Genomic DNA, 27,694 nt, shown 5'->3' with positions numbered 1-27,694 from the left:
TTTGCGCGGTTAAAGTCAGCCAGAACAAAGGCCTTGCTCCTGCATGGGGGTGGCAGGACGCGACAAGCGCACTGACATTGAGCGAACACGGGAAGCTTACACTACCGCTGCTGCGTATGCTGCCTCGCTTAGTTTGCCAAGCCTGCAGATGGCGTCGACTGCGGAGCCCGGCGGCCCGACACCGGATGACGTGCCTTGTACGGTGCTACTAGCGCTGGAATCGCGAGTCGTTGGATTATAAGCGATATTAAGCGGACGCGCGTCAGGCGACGACAATATGCGGAGCAGGCGATGACGCTTGTTTTTCTATTGGCTTTCATTTGGTCGCTAACTGTGGAAATAGTGCCGCACGTGGCCGAAAAACAAAGGCTGCCTCAACGAGCGAGCGGAATCATCGGAAGCAACGAGAGAGCGAAGCTGCCGCAGTAGTTGCGCGGCGTGTGGTGCTTGTGTGGGCGTGTTGATTGGGAGCCTTGTCGTGCGCGCTGAGCGGCATCGGGACCATGTAGGCACCGGTGGCTTTGGAGCGTTTGGAAATTCAGCGATGATGTCATCGTACTACCTGCACGGCCGCTGCTTCGAGTACGACACTGTGTTGCGACGGCGAAAGCAACGCCGAATGGACAGCTCCGGAGAAAGGAATTTCGGAAGCGTTCTCTGACTCAACCGGTGAGTGTTCACAGAAAGTGCGTGGCTCACCTACCTGCGAAAAAGTCGGAGAAGCGCTCGTTTCTTCTACAAATGACACCGTAGCGATGCTGAGTTCGAAAAGCGCTCTTCAAAAAAGTACTGGCTCCGATAAATTCAACGATCAGCGTCTCCCGTAGCCTTGACACTGCGTTACGCAACAAATCGCCTCGGCGCACGAATTCTCAAGGAGGAAGCGTACACTGTTGCAACCCAAAATGATTATAATGATGGAGATAAGACTAGTTTATTTCTTTAGTTCGGCCAGTTACAACAACAGATGTGGAGGTCTCGAAGCCTAAACCTTTAAAGCAAGACAACAAGTTGACGACAAGGCCAGACGCACAAGTGACGTTTGCAAGAACCTGACGCAATCTACTGGATTCCACGCATATCTGAAAGTGCAAACGACAGGAGTGGGGTGCATTTCTTCGGGATGCCCACCAGATGGTGTGCTCAACGCTCTTGGATATCTCTTTCGCTGTCCTAAAGCCAAGGTTGGAGTGATGCTTCTCACCGTTCACTTGGTGCTGCTGCCCAGCCTTGGACTGCTAGTGGCCGTGCTAGGCATCTCCACCAACTACTACTACAAGGCGAACGAGTCCGAGGACTTCCTCGTCGGCGCCCTGTTCCCCGTGCACCGACCGCCATACACGCGCCAGAACCTGACTCGACTCTGCGGCGAGACGTGGGAGCGAGCCGGCATTCAGAGGGTCGAGGCGGCGCTGCAGGCCGTCGACGAGGTCAACGCCCGCGACGACCTGCTGCCCAACTCGACGCTGGGCATCCAGATAAGGGACTCGTGCTGGTTCGCCCCCATCGCGCTCGAGCAGGCCTCCAAGTACATACCGCTGTCCGCCTGGGCCGGCTCCGACTACCAGGAGCAGCCGTACCCGTACCAGGTGCGCAGCACTGAGGAGTGCGAGGTCGAAGAGTCCCCCAAGAACCTGGTGGCTGTCGTCGGTCCGCAGGCGGCGGCCGGCGCGTCCGAAGTGAACAGCCTGCTGAGCCTGTTCGGGATACCCGAGATCGGCTACTCCCTCACGGGCCAGGAGCTGGGCCTCCGCGGCAGCCTGGGGTTCTACGTGAGCGTGGTTCCCATGGAGCAGGCGCAGGCCAGGGCTATGGCGGACCTCGTGCGCTACTTCAACTGGACCTACGTGTCGGTCGTCTACACGGAAGGTGAGCGAGGGCCGAATGACACGCCCCACGAGCGTGACCGAAAGGCGGTCACTACTGGAGGTTTTCATGACCTACAGAGACCTCAGAACCTCACTTTCTCCAATATCTTGGAGCTATACGGAGAAATGTTTATGGGCGCTGTCTAGACATAACCGTGCTTGTCTTAAAATTTCACGCAAAACCGACGCTTGCCTGTGTACTGCGCCGACATGGTGTGAGTCAGTCTTTCCTTGCTCGACGGTGTAAAAGGGCTAAACGAGGGACAGGGAAGAAATCGCTGTCTGGCGTGTGAAAACGTGGCGCGAGAGCGGGGAGTTGAACGGCGGACGCGCATTTTGTAGAGAATTTAAAATCAATAATGTCGGTGTTGGGGACTTGTACAAGGGGTGTATGACAGAATTAGAAGCGCAATTTATCGCACTTAGTGCTACAGGTAAGCAAAACTCGATGACAGTCATGCGGCTTTGCACAGAAAACAAGCTAGAAACGTTCTCGTTGTCCCATCAGTTCGAGCTGCTAACGTTTCCCTGTTTTGCGTTTTCTTTTTGTGCTCATAAATTTTTACCGGTATGTGCAGCTGGAGAGCGAGAACAATATAAGCCCACCTTCCCCGCGCACTATTTTCTCGCAGGGACCCCGCCTTGCGTTCTTTGTTCGTAAACAATGGATGGAAAACGCGTAATGAATGTCAACCACTATGATGCAATGCTTTCCTCCGATTCTATTCGATTCTTAGCATCAGCGTGGCTGAAGGTTAAAAACGCACACATACGCTCACGTATGTGCACCATATCTACCGCAATCGATGTACACTGGATAAATGTTTCAGCGCCGCGACGCTGTCCATTCTTGTAGCGGCGTTCACAGTCCTCATGCAAGGCCTCTAACACTGGATGACACTGCAGGGTTCAGGAAATTTCAGCAAATCCTGACTTGATACCCGATATCGGTGGCAGGGCTCACATGTAGCTGTCCCCCGTCTCATGCCCTGAGGTGTGGCTCTAGTTCATTCTTATTCGTCATCGAGAGCAAAAGACAGTTTGCTTTTACGTATAACTTGATGATCATAGAGTTAACATGCGGATTTTATGTTGCGACCCCTTAGTGAAGAATAGAGAGGGAGTGGCAGACAATTCTATTTTAATGCAATATTAAGCGTCTAGGATGCCTTGGACCAGTGTCACCAAAGCCAACTGGTCCGTCAGCTTGTCCAAGGCTTGCCAAGCCCGCCACGTTGGTGTAAAGGCGTTTGGAAAATGAGAGCACTTAATGGCAACTAGGCAGAAGAAAAGGGAATGTTCCAAATTAGCATAGGGTTCGGGACAATTAAGGCAAGCGGGGCAGTGGCGGATACGGTAGAGATAAGAAAGCACAAGAGTAAGGAACGTATTGGGTGTATGCGTCGAAGAATGCGTAGTTGAATGACGGTGAGAGATTTGTTCGAACAGCAAGTGTACGAAGAGTTTCTCGAAGGCTGTCATAGTGAGGATTTATCTCTTGTTTGTAGTGGAGTGTAGTGTCCCACGTGGGTGGATAAGGCCAGGGAATCCCAGGCGCCCGATGTTGAAGTTCGCGGACGAAGCGATGATTCCAGCGTTACCAGCAGTCCACCTCAGTGTGTTAGTGTGACGACGTAGTTTGATGAGAGCTTTTTGTAGATCATCTTGCAGTGGTTCAGGGATTCTACCTGTTTGAATTGCGCGTATAGACTGTATTGAATCTGCATATATGGTATTTCATAAGGGGATAGGGGGTGCTGGGAGAGGTCCTGAATACTGGTCTCGGGGCGGCTGTAGGAGGGGGCTCAGTGTAAGGTCCAAGGGTGTGATTCACTACATGGTTGCCAGTCCTAAATGAATAAGCAGCTGCTTAGCAGTTGCGTCTTTTAAGAACTTAAGCTTCAACTCCATAAGTTATAGCACCGCAGTGCATTCGCCGGTGTTTCAATGCTCCGTACGATTGCTCGTTTTGTACGAATATTCGTACAAGTAACGGACACCAGGACAAACATTCGATTCGTATTCTTTTGAGTTTCACCACTATTCGATTCGTATTCTATTTGGTTCTCAGCTACACTACTCGTATTCTATTCAGTTCAAAAGTATTTTTATTTGCACACTGCCAATTCGTGGTAATGCGGGTTATGAACAATAGCAGGCTTTCCGCTTATGTCGTTGCAATGGTCCTTGCTCCGCTTATGCCTCTTCCTGCTTGCGAGCACAGGATCCGCGGCTACTGCCTGTCGTCTCCCTTCCTTCCCGATGGGATCTTATTGAGAAGGTAACACAGGCCTCGCATGAAAGGAGTTCTTGCCATTTTCAACCCTGAACAACTTTCCACGGGGGTACGATACAGGATGGCGTGGCCAGTATATTCGAGGAAATGTCGTTGACCGAGGTCATTTCCAGGTGCACACTGACGACATGACGTCACTGACGCGAGCTCCGCCCGCACATGCCAACTACGGTACTGGCAGCGAAATGTCAGTGGTCCCCGCTTCGAGGCTTTTGTGTCACCTTTTTGTGAAGCCTAACATGAGCCGGCTCCGCATTGCCAGTTGGTCAACTGCTACGATGGCTATGTCGGTGTGCACGGTGCTCAGGAGGTCACTTTTGGCATGCTTTCAGCAACGTTCCTCAGATAACTTGGGCCTCCCCTGTGTTTTCCTTCTTCCAGGGTCGTGGATGACTCGTTGCTCCTCTTCGCGTGGGGTTGGCTCACCGTCTGAATACGCAGTGTGCCCTCCGCTCCGCTCCTCCTCGCACTTTTTCCTTTGTCCCGGCAGGCATATATGCGGACGCTTGATGTTGACTGCTGACGGGGACCGACACGTTAAGAGCTAGCGCTCTGAAGCTTCGTCCTCCAACAGGATTCGAACCACTGTCGGCGCAGACACGGGAACTCTGTTTTCTGATCCCTAGACCACTGGACCATCGCCGCAGCCTCTCATGCTACGTGCCCTATGTTTTATTACGCGATAGCATAGGACCCTCACCGGAGCGAGAACCAGGCGCCGTCCGGCGTTGTCCAGGAAAAAATCCTGATTTGCTGGTGGGTAACGATGCCATCATTACATCATTAACGTCATCAGAGCGGAGAAATCTCATTGGCTCGAGGGCCATGACGTCACCAGCTCGGTAGTGACGTCATCAGGTCGGAGAATGCCCATTGGCTGGAGGGCGGTGACACCACAAGACCACCTTCGTCTGTACGGAAAGTAACACCTTGGTTACCAGCCTGCGTGACCGGTTTCTCCTCATGCTCAATAAAAGTTTGAGCAAGCAGCACTTGAAGTGGACTTAAAATCTCGTCATTTTACTCAATACAGCGGAGTGCATCGCACAGAATGTTTCATTCTTGAAGTGACTTTGACACCATCGCCGCGTGTACTAACGCACATTTTCCGCGTTACTACGGTCCTCTAAACTATAGTCAACGTGTGTGAGACCCGACGCAAGGTAACCACGGCAGTAGATGGGTACGCGACCCGAATCTCGCCAGCAGGAAAACCGTGAACGTCGCCCTTGGCAGTAACAAGGCTGTGCAGCTGCAACCACGCGCAGCTGCTGCTAGCAGTGCTGTACACCTTCCTCACGGTCGAGAGCTAAATACGACTGCATGCAGAAATGGAGCGTCTCGTCGAGGCACGACTTTCGGGTGTCGCTCCACTGTCATTTCTTGCGTTGAATGGAGGGGGAAGAGACAAAAAAACGGAGGGAACACTTAAGCTCCGCCTTGAGGATACAACGCGATCGCGTAACGGATTAATTCTCATATATACATGCCTCTTTCGAATCTGTGAGGATTGTTAAGGTCATTAACAATCCTCACAGATTCGAAAGAGGCATGCCGTAACTACATTAACGGCAGAATAGGTCATAAAGCGTTCCAAATCCTTCTCCGTGCAGGCCTACCCACAGATCCCATTAGACACACCATTTTCTGGATACCGGGACACACCGAGATAGAAGGCAACCAAAGGGTCGATAGAGTCGCTCGCGAGTACACTAGCCGAGCACTCTTGAACGAAGACCCGGAGGACTTCTTGAGGGTAATCCCGACGTACTCCGACATTCTAAATTATTTCAGAGGGACGATACTAAAGTATCCTCCTCCCCACAACAAATTAAATCAACAAGAAGCAGTTCACTGGAGGTAGCTGCAAACCGGAGCCTTCCCCAATTTACACATCCTTAGCAAAATGTTCCCGAAGCAATACAGAGACATCTGTCCATGGTGCAATGGAACACCCACCTTATACCATATTACTTCGGAATGTGACAGAAATAAAGCATTCCATGGCTCAGAAAATCCGAGTGCGGAGCAGTGGGAGAGTGTGCTCTCCAGCGGCAACCCAATCCTCCAAAGAGGATGACCAATCCACCAATCCTCCTGGGCATGGATGACCAATCCTCCAAAGAGGATTGGTCATCCATGCCCAGCGAGCGGCCAAACTAAGCGGTGCCCTGGAATAGGGGCGCCGACCTCTGCAAGAGGGAGGGAGACATCTGCTTGAAGATGACCTCTGTCTGACTGAAAGACGTTGTTGGAGCAATGAAGTGTATCTTATCCTATGCTATCCTATCATATCCCATATATGCAGGCGGTAATTCTCTACTTTACATTCACGGATCCCATGGAGTTCTCATATCCGTCCTGGAGCAGTGCGAATTAGCGATGCGCCACTGCCCTGAGATGGCAGATGCTCCCAGCGGTGGGCCTTGTGCGACCCAGGCTGCTCTTCCCGAGCAACCAATCATTAATTTATCTGCCCCCTGCCTCGGTGGCAGTTTGCTCACTATCTGGTGAGCAGGTTCTGGTGACGCCGCAAGTTCGCGTGACCTAGGTCTCCCACCTGCCCCCTAGGTTTGCTCTCTGGGGGCCACCTCTCAGAGTCATGCTCACGATTTTCCGCTCACTACGCCGACACCGGATTTCCTGGTGAACGGGGCCTTTAACGCTATCGCGCTAAAAAAAAAACGAACGTGCAACTCAGTGCTCCGCCACCATCGGCGACTGCTGTTTCATTTTCTCTCCGTAAATGCCACAAGGTTGACGGCGGCATCATCGTTGTAGTTAGCGAACGACACCGACCTATAGAACAGCTGCGCTCAAGACCTCGCACAGCTGCTGCGAACGGTTGCCCTTGTTTAGGCCTGTCGACAGTGCACGGAGTGTCGCTGATTTCCATTTACCGAGAATGCACGCACGGCTGCCGATGCGCATGCGCACTGTGCGCTGCGCAACGCTTCACGCACGGAAAACAATCGGCGGATTGCCGAATAGCCACCGGCAGCCAATGCACCGAAAGCGCATTCCGTATACAGCGGATGAAACTCCGTCGTGCTCAGAAACCAACCATTGTAAACACCTGTCGCTTAGAGGAAAATTACCACCAAGCAGTTTTCTCCTGTTGGTTGCAGCACCCTATGAGCAGTGCACACACTGAAACATCATTTTTTGTGCGAAAGCACTATTACGATGGGCAAGTAATAGTAGTAGTAATAGTAGTAGTAGTAGTAGTAGTAGTAGTGGTTTATTAAAATAATAATAAAAAGGAAGGATAAGATTTTTGCTAGCCACGGCATCTGAAATCGATACTGAAGAACCTGAGCTTGGGCAGCGGAAATAAAGGATGGCAGGCAGAATGGAGAAATGAAATAAAAGAGGTGAGGGGACAGCAAGAGAGGATAGGGGGAGAGGTAATATAGACTAACTATTTACACAATAAGAAATATGTACAGGTTACGTGTGTGATTAGTACGATGGGTAAACGCCATAAATACGAAGCAGTACTCCTCATCTGTCTATTGTCTATCTGTCATTTGTAGCGGCGTCACTTTCATCATTGGCACTAGTACCGACTTTTCAAGGTGGGCTTCGTATATAACTTTTATCCTCGTAAAAGCGAAAGCGAAAGAGGATCCAAATGTGAAAATTAGCTGCCCACCAGGAGTACTACCCAGCAGCCACCTCTCCTCCCCACCACTCTAAGTATGGGGATGCTCACCCATCCACCACCCAACGCAACCCACTTTCCCACACCACCTACACCTCAGGCTGATGATGGTGATGATGTATCTTCAGTTGTACACTACTTTTATTTTTTCAAGCTTTTTTAATGCGTGCTGCACAATAATGTGCGCTTTCATAATGTGTGCATGCTTTGAAAAACGCCGCCCTGGAAAACCCGTTAGATAAAGTCCATATGGCCAATTATATGTCACTCCTCCCAAACTGCCCTACACTTTCTTTCTCCCTTGCATTTCGCCCTTTTTATACCACTCCCCACGTGTAGGGAAGCGAACCGGGCATTACCTGATTAAAACCTCCCAGCTCTTCCTTTCATCTGCCTCTCTCTGTCTCTTCCACTTTGCTGCAAGCCGCAGCACAGCATTGGCGATATGGTCGAGCCGGCTTTGCGGCCACGAATACCGAGTCACAAGCCGTGGGACAGCTTTTACTGTGAGGTCCTCCTTTTTAAGCCTCGCAATAAAATCTGGCCCACGGCCTCACCATGTGGCCCAGTATTCGTGGCCGCATATCATGGATACATGACCTACCGGTGACCAACGACGCAGTGGACGTTGACTTCGCTTTGAAGCCGCAATCCAGAGCCGCCCAATACTGCATTGCATCAAGCAGCTTTCGGGTCACTGAATAATTTATTCCTGCCACCACGCGGGAGCCAAACGCTGACCCGCAACTTCGACGCTGCAACAATGGGACGCAGGGGACAGCTCGAGCCAGGCGAGCCTGGAAGAGTTCGCGGAGCGCTCGGTGGGCAAGAACGTGTGCGTCTCCCAGTGGCTGGGAGTGGCGGCCAGCGGGACCGCCGCCGACTACCTCAAGGCGGTGGAGAGCCTGAGCAGGACGAGCCGGGCACGCGTCGTGGTCTGCTTCTGCACGTCGGTCACCGTGCAGGGACTGCTGACCGCCATGCGCACCGCCAACGCCACGGGGGACTTCAACGTGGTGGCCAGGTGAGCGATGCGCGCCTGCATTTCCTGCGCACAAGACACGTGACGTGGGGGTTTTCTCGGCTATTTTAGACTCTTGATGCACTCATCCAGGGTTTCACCGCTCAGTGGCGTGTAAAACTATCTGTATGTAAATCTTGGCCAGAAAATAAATTTTGGACAAAATTTTAGGAGGTTAAGAAAGTGTCAGAATGCTTTGTGCAGCGCACGCAAGGCATTCATTGGTTCCTGTAGGTTCCAACATAATAATAGAGTTCCACTGTCAGTGTTTTTCTGAACCATACGTTGAGCTTGATGCATACTGTCAGCTGCTAGCCGTCCTACAGTTAGCTTTGGTTGTAGAGCGACTGCCCTGTCGAGGTGATTGTCCCCGGTTCGCGTCTCTTACCAGCACGAATTTTTATCAAAGAAGAGCTGAGAAAGATTAATGACTTTTCTCGTCATCGGTACGGATGCAGTCGGTTGGAAGTTAGCGGCGACAATTCCTATGCTCAAAATATAAGCTCAACACTTTTTGTGCTATTGGCAGTGACGCCTGGACAACAGACGCGCAGCTGCTGGCAGGCCTGGAAGCCGAAGCTCTGGGAACCTTGGCGCTTCGGGTGCATGTCCTGCCCGACCCGGAGTTCGAGGAGTACTACACGCGGCTCACCCCCGCGAACAACACCAGGAATCCGTGGTTCGCCGAGTTCTGGCAGACATGGTTCAACTGCAGCCTCAGAGACCGGCAGGGAGAGTGCACCGGCAACTGCAGGCCTACATGCACAGGTGAGCGGGTGCAGTGCTCGACAATTGGACAACAGCGCATGGATATTGCAAGAAGGAGACGACACACACGGGGCGCTGACTGACTTTCTTTTGTTGGGACACAGACGGAGAGTTTGAACGTCCTGTTGTTTTTATGCTGCCTCTTGATTGGAGAAGTATGTACTTGTGAGCCGCATTTCAACATTGGGGAGTAATCCTTGATGAGTGTAGAGCACTCTTTGGTGGAACCGTTTTTTGGAACTGGGGAAGTGTTTGGGGGAATAAATATTTTCTACTATAAGGCGTTGTCAACCGCATGCGAGGTTGTAGCCTTGCTTCCAGATCAAGGAGGCCTAATGTATAGTGGCCGACTGGCAGGATCTTTGTGTATCCACGCGTTTCGGGACACACACACACACACACACACACACACACACACACACACACACACACACACACACACACACACACACACACACACACACACACACACACACACACACACACACACACACACACACACACACACACACACACACACACACACACACACACACACACACACACGCGCGCACACACACACACACACACACACACACACACACACACACACACACACACACACACACACACACACACACACACACACACACACACACACACACACACACACACACACGCACACACACGCACGCACGCACACGCACGCACGCGCGCACACATGCACACGCACGCACGCGCGCACACATGCACACATGCACACACGCACACACGCACTTAACGAAATGTAGAGAATTGAGCCTGCATTTAAAAAATCGCTCACATGATCTCATGCGTAGGGAAGGGCAGACTGTCGAGTTGTACGGATAGCTGAGTAGCCCTACTGTGGAACGTCTTTCACATCACGGTATTTTGCAGCCCATCGAAATGAAGCGGTTGGTGTACTGGTTCGTTCAGAAAAACGCTAGTCAGTAACCTTCCTTTCCCGAATACTATCTTGCTTGCTTCCCGTTACTACATTCTTTTCGTTAACCCCTGGCTGTATGTGCGCTTGGCGACATTCGGCGCAGGCAACGAGAGCCTGCGGTACAACTTCCACCAGGACGAGATGGTGACGGGCGTCAAAAGCGCCGTGTACATGATTGCCTACGCCCTGCACGACATGCTCAGAGACCACTGCCCGGAGGGAGACCCCAAGGTGGCGGAGAACTGCTCGCGCATCGTGCACGTGTCCGGGGAGCGCTTCGTCCAGTACCTGAGGAACGCCAGCAGCACCCACCAGAACGAAGACTTGGAGTTGTACGCCCACGCGTGGTGCGTATTCCGCCACTCACTCGCGCGATGATACGCTCTGGGTTCGGCGCAGTGCAAGTAAGCTGTGCAGAGCTACGTAGCAGGATTTATCTTACCCAGTCTCGTTTGCTCAAGCTTTTCCGCTTATTATTGAGCATTTCTAATGACTCTGCAACGGACGCGCTTGCTTTTGGAATTAACTTTGAATTCAGCCGCCTTTTACCCTATATACATGACTGAAGCCAACAGTCAACGAAACCAAGAAGCATAGGGAGTGTATGTTTCTTTTTAATTTGTGGCCTTTCATCAATGGTAGATTAATAAAGCAGAAGAAATAACAACCGCACGCCACCGATGGGATCCGAACCCACGACGTCTGAATTTCGCGTCCGGTGCTCTACCAACTGGGCTACGATGACGGGTGTCCAATCTTCTGCTTTCGGGGGCATTTGTGTCTAGTATACCCGAACCTTGAGAGTGTGAACCAGTGTCACCCTCGTCCTCAGTGGCGGACGTGTGCGAGAGAGAGAGAGATTATGAACCTATATCAGAAAGAGAGGGAAATAATTTTGCTCAAAACCAACTTTCATTTTTATTTCACACACAAATCAGACATCAAAATTTGACGGGCTCGTGGTCAGAGCTAGTTTGGCCCATAGTCACTTACGCTTGGAAGCACAGTAATAGGCTAGAAATCAAAACAGTGCTAATGCATGTCAGTCATAGCAACAAAAAGGAGCAAACAAACAAATAAACAAACAAAAATATATACTGCTTGTGACTTTACAAGCTACTAAGAAAAAAATATTTTTACAGAGTAGTCCAAGCTGTTAGACATTTTGACCTTAAGCGGGATGTCGTCCCAAGTTTTAGCACCGTAGAACTGCCACAATCGCTGACCATAAAAGTTGCGCGTTATAGGAAGAATAAAGTTTAGATGGCTTGCATTCCTGGTGTTACTGATAGGCATAGTAAAATTATGGATTGTGAGTGGGTGGTTGTTGGAATCAGTGTTGTAGACCGCATGTTTTATCGAGCGTACTGGCAACCACAGGAAGCATGCGTGCCGTTGCACTGAATTTTCGGTTAATCTTCTTAAAAGGAGAATCGGTCTGACGAAGCGAAAGGAAGCCAGTGCAAGCAGCTACGTACTGAAAGCGATCTTGCGTTTCTCGCCTGTACGCGATTGCTGTAGGGACATATGCAATACTCCATAAACCTTCTCTCCATGAATGAATGCTTGCAAGAGCCGAAATATGTGAATGCTAAACTTGAGAATGACTGGGTTTCGTGACATAATTCTTTTTTGTTTTGTTCGTAATGTCAAGAAGACAAAATTAAAATTAAAGCTGCTCTAGACACCGATGTTATGACAAAATTTACATCTGAAAAACAATTCTTTTCTTTCTCACCTTTTCCTCTCCTAAGTTTTTGAAAAAGCATGGAAGGCTTTTCACTGTGAAAAGCAATATATTCCAGGGCCAAGGGGAGGACCAGCCTCCCAGTATTTATCTAAAAGCTGAAACACTCTGCATTGTTTTATTAAAAGACCTGCACACTGCCGAGAGACCCAAAGAACAAGGGAAAAAAAACCGCCCGTGCGGTGTGCGTCAATACACGTTAAATTGTCCTCGCCTGGTCGAAATTACTCTGAAGCCCTCTAATACTCACCTCTTTCTGTATTCCTTCTCTCACCTCCTCTTTCATCTTTTCCCTTTATGGCGTGGTTCGGGTGTCCACAGAGAAGTGAGACAGTTGCTGCACCCTTTCCTTTCCTCAAATACAATTCTTTTTAAATTTTTTTGCAAAGCTGACTTAGCTGTAAGGAATGCATCGCTCCGCGAAATAGAGCCAAAGGCTAAGTGCCCTTGAAGCCTGCAGTTTTGTTTGCGCAGCGGCACGAAACCTACGCCAGCTGTTCCTATGCGAGTTTGCGGAATAAAAAAAGACGAAAAATATCTGGCAGAATGGTGCTCTATTCAATATTCTGAGAAGAACAGAAAAACAAACGCGCTGTATTTTGCCCCTGAATAACATGCATGTATCACGGCGAATCGAATAGCAGGCGGAAAGTGTGTGCTATCAGGAATAGTGGAAAAACGTTCTGCGCATTATGCAGCCTGGCTCAGACTTAAAAATGCGTCGGTCTGACTAGTGTAATAGTGGCAGGAAGAAACCTTTTTATTAATCAGTTCACGAAATAAATAATATTTGAGTGTCCCCCCCCCCCCCCCCCCCGGCCTCGTTGGCCTCGGAAGGGCTGATTCTTCTTTGTTGAGTACTGGTTTCATGCAGAGGATGCATTTGTTATATGTACAGTGTGTAAAAATACGGTCACAGTGTTTCTGGGTGACCACCCGCTTTGTATGCATTTGTTGTGACCTCAGGCATGAGCGCGTATACAACGTTTTATCTGTTAGCCCTGCCCATTAAACTTACCTTTGAGTGTCATAGATGCTCCTGCAGAATATCAGGCGCGCCGCAATGATGGCTTCAAATTAATTTCGATCACTTCGGATTCTTAATTACTGCACACTCAGACCTCCGTGTGCAATATTCTTGGACAAAAATTTTGAATATTTGAATGTTGTATGGTACTGGTACAGTAATTTTGGAGGTGATGGTCCATTCTTCCGATATGTAGCAAAATCTTTCTTTTGCAATGTTTCCATCTCTCGCATCGAGCAGTTAAGACTGCCTTAGAGAGGACCAACAGGGAACGCTTTTGACGATAGCAAAAACGTTAATAGCAAAACAATCTAAACCTGTCGACGGGAGATTTGCGGATATACTTGTTGCTATGGTGAAATTTTACAGTATATGAAAAAAAAAATGCCGTCGTAAGCTCTTTCCGGTTAAAAAATACTATTGTCCAGAATTGTTGGGTTTGAGTATAAGTACATGAGAATTGTTCATTCTGCCTCCATCGAAGTGAGGCCGCTGCAGCCAAGAATCGAACCCGTGACTTCGTGTTCAGCACGGCTTTCTTTACTTCACAGCGATTGCATACACCACTATACGTTCACAATGTGACAGGCTATGAAGCCTCGAGTCTATAGTCTATGTGTGCGGATTAGACACGATCAGGGGAATGTAACTTGGAACGCACAAATAGGAAAATGTTTTTTTTTTCAAATGCCGATGGTGAGTAAATACATGGTTATGGAGTTCGAATCCCGTTCGCTCGACGAGAGAAGTTAGCGGGTGATCATTTTGGCCTCGAAGAGGCGAAATCTCGCTATACTGAAGTTCTCATTCCTGTACTCCCACATGCGTTTAGTTTTCTCACGATGGAGAGCAGCAACAAAGTGCTTAAAGTGTGCCTCATTTCAATGCATACCGCAAGCCCATTCAAATTTTGCGTGCGCACCCTTCATCGAAAAATACAAAGGCTACCTAAAAACTTCATCCAATGCGTTTCGGTTGCATTTTTGGACCCATTTATTGACCTGTTGGTATCCCAAACTTCTTGACATAATAATGAAAACTCTTCTTCCTTTTTACGTGTATCTTTGATGTGGGGAAAGTGTCACAGAAGTTCAACTTGGTATCTAGAAGTCGCAGCATCCCCACTTCATTCACAAAATTCTCTGGTCGTATAAGGTACTGTCGCGATGAGAATAAATGCGAACAGCGGAGCGCATAGGCACCGCACTGATCTCATCTTCTTTTATCGCCTCTGTACTCATGAACACAGAACCATGTTCACTAGAGAATAGGTCCATGCGGATAGCGCACTATCAAAGTCCCATCAGCTCTTCATGAATCCAACTCGTCAGGTTAATAAAGTTTAGAGCGTAGTTCTACAGTCTTCGCTGCCGAATAATAATCAGGAGAGTGAAACCGCCAGATAGGCAAACAAGTCCCGCCTCAGCAATGCCTTCGCTGTGGTTGAAGGCTGCACAGGTCAGCTCGCACTCTGCAGAGACGGAGCGTATTAAACACTGCACGTCACCGCAGTGTCGCAGGTCCGAGATGTCTGGAAAGATGTCTGGAAATTCATGGGTTGGCGATGAACAAGACTGGAGAATGTGCTGTCAATACAAGGTCTATACCCTATTTTTGCAATTCAGAAGTCACAACACTTCCCCCTCCCCCCCCTCCCACTCACCCCGCCCCAACACGTGGGCCCACACACGTGACTTATATCATTGATGCACTTGTACATTGCGTGCTCTATGCTCTCATATACGCTGAAAGTACGAATTCGATTTTACGTAACTCGATTTTGCGGGCAACTGTTAACAGCGTCAAAAGTTACAAGCATGTGCACAGATTACGTCGTCCACTGTTCTCATTAATGATGTCACAATTGACCCTCCTACCAGCGGTACAGCTGCAGCGGCAGTGGATCCCGTCATAAGTGGCGGGACTACAACAGAGTATGAAATTCTATGCCGGTTATATCAAACTCCTTTTCGGCAACCGTCCAAAGAGAGTATCTTAAATTCGTGACCGAAAACTAAACGCCAGCAGCCCAGGGAAACACTATTTTCTGTCGTACAACTGGATAGAAGTTGTGTAAATTCTTCCTTTACCTGAAATGCGAGCTCCACACGCGTTTTTTTAAGCGGAACGCTTAGAACGCTTTTTTTTTTTTTTTTTATTCGAGAAGTGTGCCATAAGGCATAAGTTGAAAAAGGAAAGGGGGGAAGGAATGCACGGGATTGAAAGTTAAAAGAAGGAGTGAAGAACCGTTGCGCTGAGGTAGTCGCAGAGGTTGTTAATAAAACGGTTGTCCATTGTCCACTTCACGAAGTCACTTTCGCGGTTCCACCGCAGGCCCACCTCCCTGAGGAGCCGTTTTCTGATAGCAGCCGTCGCTGGGCACGTCCACAACAAGTGCCGCACATCACATATGTCCGGTGCAGCGCCACAGTGAGGGCACCTGTCAGGTAAAGGCAGATCTTTGGCACGCCACCGATGACGGACAGATGGTGTCAGAGCCGCCCCTGCCCGAATCCGGCGCACGGATACCTCCTCCTGCCGAGTAAGACTACGGGGGAGAGGGTGCGAACACGGAGGAATTAGAGCGCGTGTTCGCTGGCGCAGAACTTCGGAATCGGAAACGTGGGACAGGAACGGATCTGGGGGAAGAGGGGAAGGTGGCGGATCGTCTAATGTATGAAGATGAGTCATAGCATCCGCTTGAATGTTATGTGGATCCTGGGCATGGCCGCGAATCCAGTGTATGCGCACAGGACATGGATACTTTGCGCAGAGCACATGAATAGATTGTGAAATCTGGAACGTTCGTCGAACAGCCTTCAGCTGTTTAAGGGCGGCGCGGGAGTCGGTGTAAATGTGAACTGTATTGAATGTTGGAACGAGCGGAAGGGAAGCAATGGCATTGTAAATGGCTTGAAGTTCCAATGCCAGGGGAGTGCACGTATCCGCAGTATACGTCGCGCGAGAGTTGAGATGCGGATGAGATGGACTATACACAGCAGTAACTCCCCTCTCTGCAGAATGAGATGCATCCGTGTATAATATGCACCCTTCAGGCAGATACGCTGCTGATACCGACGGGGAAACAGTGGGGCGATTGTCAGTGAGCTGGCAATAGGACCACGGTGGAAGTGTCTTTAAACGATGAAGTTTGAGAGACTGTTTTCGAGCTCTATTTGCCACCCGTTGGTCGATGATCTCACTGAGTGTATTAAGTTGGGCGAACTCCTGTAGCACAGGTATGGGTGTTAAACGAGGCAGATATGTGATGACGCGCATAGCCTCACGATTGATAGCTTCAAGGGAGTCCCACTGTCTGCGGGTGAGACGTTGAAATTGAGCCTGATATACTATCCGTGGCTGAAGGATAGAGCGCACAAGCTGGCGGGCCGTATGAGCACGTGCGCCACCAGAGCGCATAGCTATGCGACGAATCAGACCTAGAGTAGCGTGAGCCGATTTACGGGTGGCTGTCAGCCACGGGGTGCCAGTCCCAGATGTATGGAGGAGAAGACCAAGAATACGAACAGTTTCTACCTCAGGAATCAGAGAATTATGTACCGTAAAATTTAAAGGGGGAGCTTTCCGTAAGGCGGCTTTATTTCCAATTCGAATGAAACATGATTTAGTAGGAGAGAGTGTTAGACCCAAAGGTGGGAGGCGAGATGTCAATACATCCAGCGCGTGTTGAAGGACCGACTGATGAATAGACGCATCTGGATGACAGCACCACAAGGTGATATCATCGGCATATGCAAGCACGCGGATAGAAGGGATGGTCTCTAAGGCTCGAACCAGAGGAATTAAAGCCACATTAAATAATGTGGGGGCGAGAACGGAGCCCTGCGGCACTCCTCTATTGGAAGTGAAATTACCAAAGGGCTTTCCGTGGACACGCACGCTGAAGGTTCGATTTGCTAAAAAGGCGTGAATGGAGAGGAGGAACCGGTGAGGGAGACCAAGAGTTTGAAGGGAGGCAAGAATGGCAGAGTGAAGGATGTTATCATACGCCTTTGTTATGTCTGTAGCGATTACGGTTCGTACAAGGTGACTCTGTGGAGAGTGGTCAAGCACGTCAGCAGCCAAAATAGCAAGGCCGTCCTCCGTTCCAATATGTGGGCGGAAACCAATTTGGGAATCTGGGTAACAATCATGGGATTCCAGCCACCATGATAAGCGTGCGGCTAGAATGTTTTCATAAAGCTTGCAGATGGTAGGGGTAAGGGAAATTGGACGAAGGGCCGAGAGAGATACTGGAGGCTGACCTGACTTGGGGATTGGAACCACAATAGAATGCTTCCAGTCTCCCGGCATGACGCCAGAAAGCCACACTTCGTTAAAAGTATCAAGTAGGGTTTCCAAAGCCCTCCCTTCCAAGTTACGGAATAAGGAGTTAGGTATGCCGTCGTGCCCGGGAGTAGTAGTAGTTTTTAAACGGTCAATGGAGGCCAGCAGCTCTGCCATGGTGAGGTCAGAAGTAATCCCATCGGGGGGCTCTGTTACCGATAAGTCAGGTGGAGACGTAGCGGTGCAGTCATGGTTTGGAAAAAATTGACGGGCCGCTTGTTGTGCAAATGTGTCCTCATCCACATTTAGCGCGAGGCGAATGCTCTCTGTGTAATCTGCAACCTGAGAAGGGCGCTCCATGGCGTGAAACACTCTCCAAAGATGTCGATTGCCCTGCGTAGAGGACAGGCGGGCACACCATGCAGCCCAGCGTTGCCTGCCTAGCCGCTTTGCATAGCGCCGCGCCCGTGCGGTAGCGCGGTGAAGAGTAGGAAGAGCCGAAGGGTCATCGGGGTGACGAGTAGCGTAAAGATCCGCCTGGCGACGAAGAGCCCACAGATTCAAGAGATGTATGTCCGGGTTTGGGTCATCTTCATTTACAGTAGTGGTAATAGTGTGAGTAGCGAGAACATCAGATAGAGTAGACAATGCTGAAGAGGGGTTGAATGTAGATAAATGATTGTCTGCGCGTACAGAATCCCATGATGTTATTCGTACAGTGCGGCGTATTTTCCGTAGACGCGTAGGCGTGAGGGAGATAAAAATAGGGCTGTGATCGCTACCCCAAGTATCAGAATCAACAGCCCAACGAGGGTTACCGGGGCCTAACCACCAAGTCAAATCAGGTGAATACGGGCCACCTCGTGGGCGGGTAGAAGTATTCGGGAGGTTTAAAAGTTGAAAGGAATGATCTGAAAAGCTCCCTTGGATGTGTGAACCCCTTGAGGAATCCGATGGGTAACCCCACGCAGTGTGTGCGCCGTTGAAGTCACCGCCAACTAGAATAGGGATACCCGAGTTGGTAGAACGTAGAAAACGAACCCATCCCAGATTGGGAGATGCGGAGCCAGGACGACTATAAAAAGAAACTAGAATAAGGGGTGTGCGTGCAGGTTTTACGAGAAGGGCGACAACCTCTTGACGTGTGTTGCACCACCGTGAAAGGTCGAGCGGTGTGTGCGGAACTGAACTGTGAATATAAATTGCAGATTTACCTGGGCTGAGGGAGGAGGCGGTGCAACGGCGATCAGGGATAGATGGTGAATGGTATGCGCAGAAACCTGAAAGGCGTGGGAGTGCATTATGCTCTTGCAGTAGGAACGCCCATGCCCTCAGCTTTCCGTCGCGAAGGCGGATGTTCACTTCAGAGGCCTTATTAGCGAAACCGCGACAGTTCCACTGCACCACCACCGATGATGATGCGCTATCCATGACGAGGCCGAAGAGCTTCCACGATGAGGGATGTCACCTGCTTCATCAGCGCTAATATCTTGTCCACTGTCGGGGTAGTCACGGCTAACAGGTGGTCGGCACCTGATTGTGGGCCAGTGCTTATCCTAGGTGATTCCTCTGATGATTGCTCCCGAGTTATGAGAATTCTTCGAGAGGATTGAGAACGACGCTGTTCCCGGCGCTGGGTGAGTTCGTCTAGTCGGCGGCGAGCCTCCGCGATTGCATTGTCTAAAGCTGTGTCTTCATCTGTAGTATCCACATGTGATGGATGCACTGGACGTTTGGGCGTACCATTTGATCCGGGAAGGTGAGCCGCTTGTGCATATGTACGCTGGCGAGGAGACATATGGTGAGCAGCAGGCTCAGATAAAGGAAGTTCAGGGAAGTCGTTGTCGTCACATGCGAGAGCTGCAAAGCGATTACTTGTAGGAACATCCATTTTTGCAGGCGACTTGTGAAACTTCTTCGCTTGCTTCTTCTTTGGACAAGCGGGGGAGCGAATGTCATGGTCCGGCGATTTGCACAGGGCACAATGAGCTGTTGGTTCATTCATGTCGGCCACAGCTGCTGGATTAGGGCAGGTATTTTGCATATGTCCTTCTTTGTGGCAGTGATAGCAAAAAATACGACGAGGTCGGAAGGGCTGTGGTTTGACAATCGCACCGTAGTAGGTAAGGTACTTCGGGAGAGTCAACGGGCCTTGCAGGATGAGCAGGTATGAGCCCCGGCGACCCATAGGCCGTGCTTGCAGTACAACATGAGTTGAGCAGCGAATATTTGCGCGCACCTCCTCGGGAGGGCTCGTGCTGTCGACATGATAAACCATGCAGCGGAGTGTGTCAGGACCAGATGCAAAATATATTTGCACCGGGACATGCTTGCTGTCATCCAGGGGGATCCGCGTAACTGCGCAAAGTTTCTGGGCGTCCATCAAGGATGACAAGTTTACCGTGATGGTGTTCGATGGGCGATGGACGACAAACCCGCAGTAGTTCGAGGAGCCAAGGGCATGGTCAATTGTGGCTTGAACATTCCGGGCAGGGATGGCAGTCATATCAAAGCGCAATGTAGGCTTGATGGTAACGCGGAACGAGTTCGCAGCAGGTGGAAGAGAGCCTTGACTCACGGGAGGCATCTGTGGAGGAGGCTCAGACGCTGGTGACGGCCCTTGGTGGCAATACTGAACTGGCGCGACGGGCACAGTTTCTTGAGGGAGTGCCACGGGCACGGAGGCGGTAGAGCAGTCCATGTCACAGGCCAAAGTCGTAGCATCGGAAGACGGCGCAGGCTGGAGGCCCAGAGGCGCTGACGATTGCGTGGACGTGGAGGCTGCGTCAGGTGGCAACACAGCGGGCATCCGCGTAGCCGTCGTCGACAACGCAGAATCCATGCAGACGCGTAGCGCGGCCTCGCTCGGCAGCGCCGAGCTAAGCCTAGCTTGCCCCTGAGGGTTCCGGTTGGGTTTTCTCACTTGAGAATGCGCCCGCCGTGCCGGGAATTTCTCCGTAGGGGCGTCGTCAGCATTCGGTCGCACGGAGGGCACTGTCCGACCCACGCCACACACGAGAAGACAGCGAAAAGCGAAAACACAGACCTAGAAGCAGACACGTATCCACCCACTAGGTCTTCGTCTTCTTCTTCCAACGCTTAGCAAAGCGCGCTCGCAAGAGGCCTGGCAGCGTGATATTTGCCAATGGACCTGGAGGCCTGTCTGCGTGAGTCCGTCAAGCAGATCATGATCTGCTGCGAGCAGGGGATTAGCAGTAGAGCGATAAGAAAATGGAGGCGCATTTGGTGGTGGTTGAGCTTAGGTCGACTCTGAGTGCGTTTTCTGAGAGTCATCGTTCATCAGATTCAACAAATACACAACTCTGATGTCACATCCAACTGTAAAGAACTAGGTCAATAGGTGTGCAGGTAAGTGTGAGAATCGTGACGATGGTGTCACCTTCCGCGCTCGTATGTATTCATTTCTGCTGTTGTTTGCACCTCGGAACAGAGAGGACAACACCCACCCAATCAAGCTAATAGATCAAATGCACGGAAAACAGGCTGGGCTAGTCTAGTCCATCAAAGTTTATCGCGTGTACACATGAAACCTATACCATTAGAAAATATTAGATGAGAGGTTTCGAACCGTATGCGCTGATATACGGCCATTTTTCACTATGTATGATGAATTTGGCAGTTGTTTTATGGTGTGATGGTTTGCGAACCGAACAACAATGTGCGGGGCAAAAAAAAAATCGTGCATTAAAATAGTTTGAGGGGACACTTGAGTTCCGCCTTTTAACCGTATGACGCGATTTAATGAAGTAATGCCCATATAGGCAGAATTGATCATTCTCTACTTCACATTCATAGATCCCTGGGAGTCCTCATACCACTCCTGGCGCAGTGGTGAAGCGGTTAAGCGATGCGCCACTGCCCTGCGATGGCTAGGCGCTGCCACTGGTGGGGCATGTGCAACACAGGTTATTCTTCCCTAGACACCTCTCGCGACAAATCATTCATTGAACTGCCACCTGTCACGGAAGGCAGTTTTCTCACAATCCGCTGGGCAGGTTTTGATGACGCCACAAAGTCACGTGACCTATGGGGCCCACCTGCATCCTAGGTTGCGTCTCTGGGGAGTTTTCGTGGATTTTTCGCTCATAGGCAACGGCGTCGACTATGCCGACACCGGATTTGCTGTCACACGAACTTCTTAACGCTTTCGAATTAAAATGAAATTATTAGTTGCTCATGCTAAGAGCCCTGAGCATAGGCACTAAATGTACGAGACAGGACAGTGTCCTATAGTGTTAGTCATGTGGCACGTCACTTTAGCGCACGCTTTCCGCGTTCGTGTCAAGCAAGGGGAGTAAACTCTCGCCTCAAAGGTGCGGCCCCTGCATTCATGACTCTATATGTGCACTAACATTGGTGGAGAGAAGGCACTAAAGCGGTTTAGCAGTCTGAGAGAAAAAAAGCCGGCACTGTACTTGGCAGGGTTCGAGAAGGCAACACTGAATTCTCTTTTTTCTTCTACCTCGCAGCTACGATATCGTAAACTTCCAGGCGCTGGAAGACGGGCAGTATGAATTCGTGGACGTGGCCACTTGGTCCGATGAAGACAACATTGTCATGTACGGACAGCCCATGTGGAACACCGAGGACGACACAGTGCCTCTCTCCCAGTGCGGGCAGCCGTGTGCTCTTGGCTACATCAAGGTACGAGAAGGGTTTGGCGAAGAGATATAATAGAACCGCATTGATTGACTGATTTTGGTTGATTTATTGATTGGATTGATTTTATCGATCGATTCGCATTAAAGCTATCGCTGCCTCTTCTTTGCCAGCGGGCAAGGCGATCATCCGGGAAGTTTACCCACGAAAAAATTTGCTTTATTCCGATCGAAGTGCTGCTCATTTTCTTCCGACATAACGAAAGCATTGAACATTGTGTACATGTGCGGGAGAGTTACGACTCTCTTATAGCGGGAAATTCGTGAAAACATATTTCGTACAATGGGATTCAAACGGACTCAGCGCAGCTTATGTTCAACATGTCATGAAATTGGTGTTCTTGATTAGTGCCACAATTTTGTCTTGTGTCATTTCAATGAAATTTGAATCGCCACGATGCGGATACATAGCGAAGACAGCGTTTCTGAATCGCAAGATTCGAAACCTTCGCAAATGATACGCGCAGTGCCGTCCGTTTAATTGTCTCGCATGTTTGCTGCTTTCGAAACACGAAGGTGTACTTTCAGGTGCCGGAGAGCAATTCCAACCTGTGCTGTTGGAAGTGCGTCCAGTGTGGCAGCAACCAGTACGTGTACAGCGAGTACAGGTGCCGAAACTGCGACGAAGGCACTTGGCCCAACGCCACTCTTAATGGTCAGTGAGTATATGCGCATGCTCTCTAGCTATGCCACGTTGGAACTCATGTACACGCTGTACAACTGACGCTAAAAAAATCAAGGACCGATTTCTTAGCACCATTCCCCTCTCCCCCAGTGTAGCTGGCCTGGCTATGACCAGGTGGCTTTGATGACCCTGTAGCAGGATATCCGCGGCGCTGTAGCTAGCCGTAACGTTTGTTATCGTGCATACCTCTACTGAAACGTTCCATACGATTCGCTCGTATGAAATTATGGGTGTATGGAGTCCATATGATATGGAAAAATATATCGACATTCGTAAGTTTCTTGTACGGAGTCCGTGAACTTTTTACAAAGTTTTCATACAACTTTCATAAAATGTGCACATCATATGGAGTCCGTAAGCTTCCATACGCGGTTTCTATAATGTGCATATCGACTGCATACGCTCCATACTGACTCCATATAATTCATATGGAAATATATGAAATTATGGGAGTCGCCTTATAAAAATTTTCAGTAGGGATCAGACTATCGCGATTGCCGAAGTTAACGGGTGTGAGCCAGTCATGAAACACTGTCGGCAGCAAGATTTTTCAAGAACGGGGCAGCTGATTCGCTTGCGCCAGCTGTAGTATAGGCATTTTCCACTAAGGCTGAGAAGTTCCGCCAGCAGTTTTCAGCGTTTAACTACGTGGCGTTTAAATCAAATGCAATGCCAAGTGGAGCACAGCTGCAGCTTGGATTAGTTTAAAAACCTGCAGTTCCACAAGATCTCTTCGTAATTTTTCTCGCAAGTGCTGTTTAGCACAATGCAAGTCAGAGTGATACGCCTGTTCGCTTCGGGAGGACAATTTCAGAGCTACTCCAAGCACTAGCTGGGCAAACTTCCGCGGCAAAGCCACTGCTTTTCTCTCTTAAAAAGGCAAACGCAGCAAACCTTTCGTAATGGTTTCTTTCGTTAAAATGAAGCGTAATACATTACGAACATGGATCACCACGTGAAATTCGCATACGCTCCGTAAATAATTTCTTAAGTGAATTTCCTTTCCTACTCAGTTTCAGTTTGAACAGTTGAACTGTGGTTGTGAGGTAACAAGTAGATATGAGATCAATTGAGGCATACAAAAACTGCGTTAGCTGTTTATTCATATTACTCTCATTCCGGCGTCTGAAGTACGCTAGCGAAAGAGTTGGAGCAAATTAAAACGACAAGGCAGCAATTGTACTGAAGTTTCTAGTGCATCACGGATCTCATACCTACTTATAACGACGCAGTCACCGCTAGGCTACTGAAACCGAAACTGGAACTACATGGATTGTGAAATTCAATGATTTACTGAGCGCAGGCGAATTGTACTGGTGATCCATGCTTACTAATATTTTGCGTATCATCGCAAAGCAAAAAGAAAAATCAACTACGCAAATTTTGGTGTCTAACCTTTGAATTGCATGCGCAATTGCTATCAATTTTTCACTGATGATAGCCCCGCCTTTTTGGAAACGTCTGCTGTTCGTACTCTCGCAGTGGCATACTTTCCACACAGTCTAACAGCGCCAATACGGGAAACGAAAACAAAAATCAAAGTACAGAATGAACGCATGCGACAGATTTACCGGGAACTGTTTTCAGACTGCAGTCACTGAGAAGCGAGCACAGATGTACGGGGAAATTGCATAAACACCACGAAACGGACGTTTGCCGTGATAGAGCCATTCAAACACACACAAAAAACTCTTTGCAGGAAAAGATTATTTTTTTCAGCTGCCCTTTAGCGCAACATGGGATAGGGCAAACAGGTGGCCCATACTATGGGGAACTTGTGCTGAAGTTTGCGGTGCCGATTGCAGCGCCATAGCACACTGCCTAGCGAGAAGACCAAGCAGTTTTGTGTAGTACTATAGTACTTTTCCGCGCCACCTTCAGGCGCTTATTGGCGTGAGCCTCCGCGCTCGGTCGAAGGCGCACGTGCCGTGCGTCAGCTATCTGGGCTACGCCGAGAGAAGCTAGGCAATGAATGCTGTCAGCCAAACGCGGGTATCTAATCGCGCAGAATGTGTTCTCGCGTTTGCAGTGGCCCAAGCGGCTGACAAAACCAGTTTTGAGTCACCGAATGGAATAATTGCACTGCCACCTTGGCAGCGCAGGTTCCCCATATAGTCGGAGTGCTTCCTTCCAATGCAAACGTTTCATACTGAAACAGCCATTCCACGGAGGCTGACCTGAGACGTTGTCATGCACATGCGTACTCTGTTTGACGTTAACCTTTTCCACGTTCAAAACCATCTATAGGAGGGAACGTCTTCTAAATACACCACAAAGCGAGTGGGCCCATTCGGTTTGAAATGACGACGCCAACTGCTGTCTTCTTATTCACGGCAGGGTGCGACCCGATACCGCAGAAGTACCTGCAGTGGACCGAGTCGGCCGTCATCTTGGTAATGGTCATCTCGGCGCTGGCCTTGGCGACCGCCGCCGGCGTCAGCGTCGTCTACGTGCGCTACATCAACACGCCCCTCATCAAGGCCTCCTCGCGGGAACTGAGCTTCGTCATCCTGGTCGGCATCATAATCACCCAGGCTAGCACGTTCGCCATCCTGGCCAAGCCCTCACCCACGTCGTGCCTCATGGAGCGGCTCTTCCCTGCACTGAGCGTGGCCGCCGTCCACGCCGCCATCTTCACCAAGACCAACCGCATAGCGCGCATCCTGGCCGTGAGCGAGAAGCGGATATTCAGGCGCAGGCTGCGCTTCATGAGCACGGCGGCGCAGCTGACCACGACGGGGGTCCTCATCATGGGGCAGGTCGTCATCACGGGCACCATGCTCATCGTGCAGGCGCCCGGAACGGTTCTCTTCTATCCGGTACACAACCGGGCGGTGCTCCTTTGCGACACGACCGAATTGGCCACCTTTCTTCCGCTCGCCTACGACTTTGTGCTTATCGCGATGTGCACGGTGTACGCGGTCAAGACCAGGAACGTGCCGGAGAACTTCAACGAGGCCAAGATGATCGGCTTCGCGATGTACTCCACGGTGGTCATCTGGGTCGCGTACATCGCCGTGTACATCGGCAACGAGGACAACAGGGAACTGGCGCTGTGTCTGGCCATCAGCATCTCGTCCTACATAGTCCTCGCGCTGCTGTTCCTGCCGCGGGTGTACATAGTGCTCTTTCGTCCGGACAGGAACAGGCGCAGCTCGTTCCTCACCTTCCGCCAGGACACCGTGGAGGCCAAAGTGAACACTGTCTCCGGCACCGCGGTTGCTCACGAGAACGGTGGTGCCGAGGTGCCGCGGTCGCACGACGGTTGCAGCTAGCAGGAGTGTTGCGTGACATCGCTCTGACGACGCGGCGTTTGCCGTCAGGACGCAAATGTGCCAGAGGGTTAACGGGCAGAAAGCAATCGCGATTACTTTTACGAGTGCCAAACTTTGTTTGTGGGTTGAATCCTCCTCTCCCCCCCCCCCCACAATCTGACCTTTATTTTTTTTTCCTTGAACGCGCTGCTCGCAATCGGGGTTCGGGCAAGGTTGTCATGGCTCACGAGTGAGTACTTCTAATAGAAGGCGAGACAAAAGGAAAGCAACAGTCAGATGCCCTGCATGAGATATGTCAGTTTTAAAGTGAAGCTTCTTGATTTTCGAGACAAGCGCTAGGTTAAATAATGGTATATGCTCTGGGAAAGTGGACGGAAATTGTTAGTTTGATCATTTTTGATGCAAAGAGTGAAGCTACGGAACTGAAGTATTTAAGGGTGCGAAGAATGCGTAACCTGAGCCTGAAAATATTCATTTCAGCCTAGCTTTCTTTACACGCACTTTGACCAAATGCGGTACAAATACGAGAGGGGGGGGGGAGAGCGAAGAGGGCAATGTACCTATAGCACAAAAGGTTCAAATGCGTTGCTTTCATCCCTGTTCTACACACTCTCTCCAAAATCTTGCGCAATGGCGGCATGCCGTGCGCAGTGCAACGCCAACTTGCGGTGTCACGCATCACGTAATGTGTTATCCGGAGAAGGACAAAGTAGCACCGATCGCCGAGCCGAGATTTCTATGGACGTGCGGAATCGTGGGCTGCCAAACAGCGCGGAAATACGGAGCGTTCAATGCCGCGTGTACTCCTTCTGAACTTGCACAGTGATAGTGTTTGATTATTTCCCAACGACTGCGTCGGTGGGGAATTTCTTTCAGCAGTTAAGTTCTCCATAAAAGGTCTACCTCATTTCGCAAAACTGTGGGCGCAGACGCCGAGCCGCGCAGCTCCAGTGGATCATACCTCTACGCATCGAGATTACCGTGACAACGATCAGCTTCGTACGTGTACTGGTTCACGTATATGTGCATACTGGTTGTAAGTATAAGGTTCATTAAATGGCTCATAAAAGGAACTATCATCGCTGCGTTTCTCGTCAGAAAGCTTGGACGCTGGCTAAGAGAGAGAGAAAGGAACTTTAATGAGAGGAAAGGAGGAGAGGCTAAGAATCCCGCGTTAACTGTAAGGCTCCAAACGTCTTTGAAACCAGTTGTACTTTTTGTTTTCTCAACGATTTCAGCAAATTAAGTGTTTCACGAAACATGCAGTAACGACTCGCTGTGGTGGATCGGTGGCTGTGGCATTTTGCCACTAAGCACACAGTCAAGGAGAGAAGGGAGCTGAGAGGAAAATGACGTCAGTAAGCAATTAGGGCGCTCCAAAGTCATAGCCCATCGCGCAGGCCCGACATGAAAAAAAAAGCAGTGTCTGGT

General features: G+C 50.0%; 1 protein-coding gene across 1 annotated transcript; it reads left to right on the top strand.

The window, feature by feature from the left end:
* On the top strand, nt 1–27,328 carry LOC144099078 (metabotropic glutamate receptor 1-like). Its single transcript, XM_077632162.1, has 7 exons — nt 1–1,869; nt 8,603–8,852; nt 9,379–9,617; nt 10,667–10,910; nt 22,115–22,289; nt 22,832–22,958; nt 25,326–27,328. The coding sequence occupies exons 1-7, from the start codon at nt 1,194–1,196 to the stop codon at nt 26,261–26,263; spliced, it is 2,649 nt and encodes an 882-aa protein (XP_077488288.1). The 5' UTR covers nt 1–1,193; the 3' UTR covers nt 26,264–27,328.
* The last annotated feature ends 366 nt before the right edge of the window (nt 27,329–27,694 follow it).

This window comes from Amblyomma americanum, chromosome 7 (genome assembly GCF_052857255.1).
Source record: "Amblyomma americanum isolate KBUSLIRL-KWMA chromosome 7, ASM5285725v1, whole genome shotgun sequence".
In the NCBI taxonomy this organism is placed as follows: Eukaryota; Metazoa; Arthropoda; class Arachnida; order Ixodida; family Ixodidae; genus Amblyomma; species Amblyomma americanum.
This window is presented reverse-complemented; position numbering and strand designations above follow the sequence as displayed.

Bases quoted from the DNA above. Each gene is read 5' to 3' on its own strand.
- LOC144099078 (XM_077632162.1), top strand. From the start codon at position 1,194: ATGCTTCTCACCGTTCACTTGGTGCTGCTGCCCAGCCTTGGACTGCTA. The intron at 1,870-8,602 runs GTGAGCGAGGGC...AATGGGACGCAG, and splicing joins GTCGGTCGTCTACACGGAAG to GGGACAGCTCGAGCCAGGCG. The intron at 22,290-22,831 runs GTACGAGAAGGG...GTGTACTTTCAG, and splicing joins GTGCTCTTGGCTACATCAAG to GTGCCGGAGAGCAATTCCAA.